This window comes from Macrobrachium nipponense, chromosome 3 (genome assembly GCF_015104395.2).
Source record: "Macrobrachium nipponense isolate FS-2020 chromosome 3, ASM1510439v2, whole genome shotgun sequence".
Lineage (NCBI taxonomy): Eukaryota > Metazoa > Arthropoda > Malacostraca > Decapoda > Palaemonidae > Macrobrachium > Macrobrachium nipponense.
This window is the reverse complement of record NC_087202.1, coordinates 127342356-127347574: the sequence shown is the minus strand read 5'-3', so window position 1 is coordinate 127347574 and position 5219 is coordinate 127342356. Positions and strand designations below refer to the sequence as shown.

The 5219-nt window shown below is 36.3% G+C and overlaps 1 protein-coding gene across 1 annotated transcript; it reads left to right on the top strand.

Moving 5' to 3' along the window:
* The first annotated feature begins 1459 nt into the window (after positions 1 to 1459).
* LOC135222496 (uncharacterized protein K02A2.6-like) lies at positions 1460 to 2326 on the top strand. Its single transcript, XM_064260579.1, has one exon. It carries the CDS (start codon positions 1460 to 1462, stop codon positions 2324 to 2326), a length of 867 nt encoding a protein of 288 aa, XP_064116649.1.
* The last annotated feature ends 2893 nt before the right edge of the window (positions 2327 to 5219 follow it).

Below are 5219 nucleotides of genomic sequence, written 5' to 3'. Positions count from 1 at the left end.
TGGCCAATGGGTATTGGCATTGTGTACTTGATGAAAACTCTAGTTTTTTAACCACTTTTCAAACCCCTTTTGGTCGCTACAGGTGGCTCAGACTACCATTCGGTTTAAATGTTAGTGGTGAGATTTTCCAAAAACGGGTACTCTTGAATCTTGAGAATCTTGATGGTGTTGTATGTATTGCTGACGATGTTATAATTTATGGTGTAGGTGAAACATATGAGGAAGCTGTTAAAGACCATGATAGTAAGATAATCAAATTTCTGGAAAGGTGCCAGGCTAAGGGTATAAAACTTAATAAATCTAAGGCCGTATTAAGAAAATCTGAAATCGCTTTCTTAGGTCATAAAATCACAAGTAAAGGTCTCATGCCGGACCCTAAAAAGGTGGAAGCTATCCTGAATATGAAACCACCTACTGATGTAACTGGTGTTAAAGAGTTTACAGGTATGGTTAATTACTTAAGTAAATTCCTTCCTAATTTATCTGAGGTGTTAGAACCAATAAGAAAATTAACTCATCAAAATACCAAATGGAATTGGACAGAAAAACAAGAAAAAGCTTTCATTGAGTCAAAAAGGCTAATCACTAATGCCCCAATACTGCAGTACTATGACCCAAACTTAGACCTTGTCATACAGTGTGACGCTTTGCAAAATGGGCTAGGTTCAGTATTGTTACAGTGTGGTAAACCAATTGCTTTTGCTAGCCGTGCTTTATCAGAAACCGAAAAAAGGTACGCAAAAATTGAAAAGGAAACACTTGCTATTGTTTTTAGTCTTAGAAAGTTTCATGAGTATGTCTATGGTCGTAAAATAATTGTTGAGAGTGATCACAAACCTATTGCTAGTATTGTTTTGAAACCCTTGTGTAATGCTCCCAAGCGACTGCAAGGAATGTTGCTTAACATTCTACAGTACGATGTTGAAATCATACATAAAAAAGGTAAGGAAATGTATGTGGCTGATGCACTCTCAAGATTTTATTTGCCATTAGATAATTATAAAGAAGGTGAATTTGATTATTTGCCAGTAAGAAAAGAGCGTCTTGATGAAATTAAATATGAAACGGACCAGGATGAGACTTTGCAAATTTTAAAATCCTTAATCTTAAAAGGTTGGCCAGAGGGAAATGATGAGATACCTAATGAAGTCAAAGCCTATAGTCATACTAAGGATGAGTACTCAGTTCAAGACGGGTTGATTTTTAAGAGTAATAGAATAGTCATTCCATTAAACCTCAGACATAAGATAATGCAGGTCATTCATTCAGCACATAGGAGGTTGAGGGCTGTCTATGGAGAGCCAGAGAATGTATCTATTGGCCAGGAATGAACTCTGATATAAAGCAATTCATCTTATCATGTGAAATTTGTAATAAATTCCCTTGTGCTCAACAAAAGGAAACTTTAATTAATCATGAAATTGCAGACCGGCCATGGCAAAAGGTTGGAGTTGATCTAATGAGTATTGAAAAGCATAATTATCTTATAACTGTTGATTACTTCAGCAATTTTTGGGAAATTGACTACCTAGAAAACACATTAGCCAGTACAGTGATTGGAAAACTTAAATCTCATTTTTCTAGGTATGGATTGCCCTGTGTATTGATTAGTGATAATGGACCCCAATTTGTAAATGAGAATTTCAAACAGTTTGCAACTGATTATGATTTCGAGCATAGGACAAGTAGCCCTACACATGCCCAATCTAATGGTATGGTCGAATCTGCAGTGAAAACATCTAAACGTTTAATTAGAAAAGCTGTTGAAAGTAATAAAAATCCCTATCTAACCATTTTGGACCATAGGAATACTCCTACTAGTGATAAAGACGCCAGCCCATCACAGTATAACCTAGGTAGGAGAACACGTACCAAATTACCAATGTTATCCAAGTTACTTGAAAATCAAAATGTAAATTTAGAGTTGGCTAAGGTAAAGAAGAAAATAAAAAATGCTAAGAGTAAATTCTATTATGATAAAAATGCTAAAGATTTAAGTATTTTGCATGAAGGAGATAATGTACGTCTTAAACCTTATGTTTTGGGCAAAAAGGCCTGGGAAAAAGGAAAAGTTGTGGAACAATTAGATGAAAGGTCTTATCTAATTGAAAGTGAAGGCAAGCTATTTAGAAGGAATAGAGTTCAGTTGAAAGAAACCCCAAGTGATGTGCATATGCCCAAGGTAAATGAACCAGTAACTATTGACCTTATTGGTAATGAAATTGAAACTCCTGTCAAAGTGGAAAATAAAGTTGAAAGTGACAGACAAACAAGGTCAACCAGAAATAAATTACCTTCTAAGTATTCTGATTATGAAATGTATTGATGTTGTACGCAATTTCTTTAATGCCATATAAATGTTATGATTATGAAGTGTATCGATTTGGTATGAATATTCTTGAATGGCATGTTTAATTTTATACTAAGAATGAATATTTCAGTTTTGAACAGGTACAACCACATGTCTATTATAATGGTGTACAATGTTTTTAATGTTAATAACTTTTAGAGCTGATTATAGTCCTAACCAGTAACATATCAAAGTAAATTCATTGTAGTATTTTAACTGATAATCCATCCAAATAAATTTAATTTTAAAAGAAGAAAAGATGTTATATTATCAATAATTATTCAGTAATTATGATAATTGTATTGTTGAGAACGCTACCAACAGTTCCATGATTCCTGATGCCACCGCCAGATGTCGGCGTGTGTTGTTGTTGCTGTAACCCCGCTCATTACAATAAAGTTAAGCTGTAACATGTGAGTTTATATCATGAATATCACCTCCAATGCACGACATCGAGACACTCAGTGCTATAAATAAAGAGAGAGAGAGAGAGGGAGTCTTCCTCTCACTTCACATATGTAGGCTAAAGCGTAAGAAAGAAAACCATTTTTTCTTATGGTTAATAATTCTTCTACCTTCATTGAAAAGTCAAATGAAAAGCTCTCTCTCTCTCGCCATTCAGAAAGGAGAGAGAGAGAGCTGATGACATTTCAGAATTTTACTGCATCACTTGGCAGCATAGTTCTTGTACCTCCTGCCCAATGCAAGGAAACCAGCAGTAATGAGGAACTGTTGATAGATATTCTGAAGACAAATGCCACCTCCGATCATTTGCTTTGTCTCTGACTTATTCCTGGATCTATAATTACATGATATCCCTGTTGATATTCCTTCCTGCTTGGCATTTGATTGCTTATGTACCTAACATAAAATAACCTAACCTTCAACACGAGACTTACACTTTTGGTTAGGCAGATCAGAGCACAAATAAAATATAACATCCTAATCTGTAAGATTAATCTTCGCAAAAGCTTATTTGTACGGCGTTGTCATTTCCGTTCGACCTCTGTGCAAGCAATTCACTGCAGTTAGCTCTTAAGCATGTACACACTATGCCATCATGTATCAGCTACGTGATGCAGTAGTGGTGTTGAAAAAAATTAATAGCGGCCAAACTGTACTGCAACACTGCTCACTTGTTCTCGCAGTTCAGCTTTCAACGGCAGGATGTCTGCTGATGATGTTCTTTGCCAGGAGACTCTACTGTGGGGTGTAGTTGCTCTGTGTGCTGCAAAAAAGAAACTTTTGAGGAAGAAACGTAGAACCTTGTGGTGTAAGCAATGGCTTTCTCGGCGACCTCTGAAGGGAAGCTTCTATGAAATCATTTTGGAGCTACAAGTCGAAAATCCAACAGACTTTGAAAATTACACAAGAATGCCAATCCTTGCATATTATAAATTGTTGGAAACAAATTGAACCATATATTTGTAAGCAGGACACCAGCTTTCGAGACAGCATATCACCAGGAGCTCGTTCTTGCAGCTGTAGGATCGTATGCAAGCCTCCAATATTCAACCAGGATTTCAAAACAGAGCCTCGGTCTAATCATCCCCGAAACCTGTGAAGCCATCTATAATGTCCTTAGGGAGGATTATTTGAAAGTAAGGTCCAAATATAGGTACAAAGTACACAAATATTTTTTTATTACAGGAAACGCAGCTCATCAAAACATTATAACTTCGGAGCTCCAGACTTCTGTGATGCTTTGATTGCAGACATTTCCCTGTAGAATTGTGTCTTCAGGGTGTGCAGCTTTTTAGTAATGTCTTCATTCCGCATTGTACAATTTACAAAACTCGATAACTCTGATTTTATGGTTTCCAAGCTTGCACTCCTGATGTTTCTCATCTTGTAATGCTTTCATTTGATGTTCCAAACAGATAGATGTTCCTTCAGTAATTCAATAAAATGTAGTGTGTTAGTCCTTGTCCACTCAAGGGGTTTGGCGGGTGGTGGTGAGCGGACATCCTCCCCCTCTGAACGTTGGTGCGTCGTTTTTCAACGCATCCATCTAACACTACGAACATCATGATGCATAGTGTACAGGGCTTTAATGCCTATTTGACGAAACTGCACATCCACAGAAATTCCAGCCAATAACACCATTTTTGTCATGGCACATATCCTGCTTTAGACACGTTCCATTCCAGTGAATGCCATTAGCCGTCGGAATGTATTTTCAATTTCCGTCTCTTTGATCACAGAATGATCGAGGTTATATAGATGGAAAAAAAAAAAAAAGTTTTCCCACACTAGAAAAACATTGCGTCTTTAATCTTGCCTCTTCACACTGTTTGTTCCCTATTCTGAATTGTTATGTTTGTTTATGTTGGTTGCAAATAATGATCTGACGTGAAACACCATTCCATAATCGCGATAAGTAAAAAAAATTGGAAATTTCATCACAAAACTTTCAGAAATAACCTCTCTATAAAGGATTCCTTTCAAACGCACTGCATTGTAGCTTCACTGAGCAATTTGCAATATAATTCAGGGGCCACAAAACCAACCAGGTGGATCCAAACGACATTATTCCCGATCTTGCGAAGTTTTTCGCATCAGAGATAAATACTGGTTGTTCCATTAAGGAAATGGAGTGGGGAAATTCGCAACAGGTCAATGGGAATTCTCCAGCCATCAATACCTCCTGGACTATTATATTTCATTATTGTTTGGTGGCCCCTCGGAGTTGAGGTCAAGGCTACAGATGGAAAGGCGATATACTATATGTATGATATACATATATATATATATATATATATATATATATATATATATATATATATAATATATATATATATATATATATATGTGTGTGTGCGTTTCTATGTGTGTGTGTGTGCATTATGCAGCAAATGTCCTTTAATAA

Excerpts from the sequence above, each read along its gene's own strand:
- LOC135222496 (XM_064260579.1), top strand. The coding sequence starts at position 1,460 with ATGAGTATTGAAAAGCATAATTATCTTATAACTGTTGATTACTTCAGC.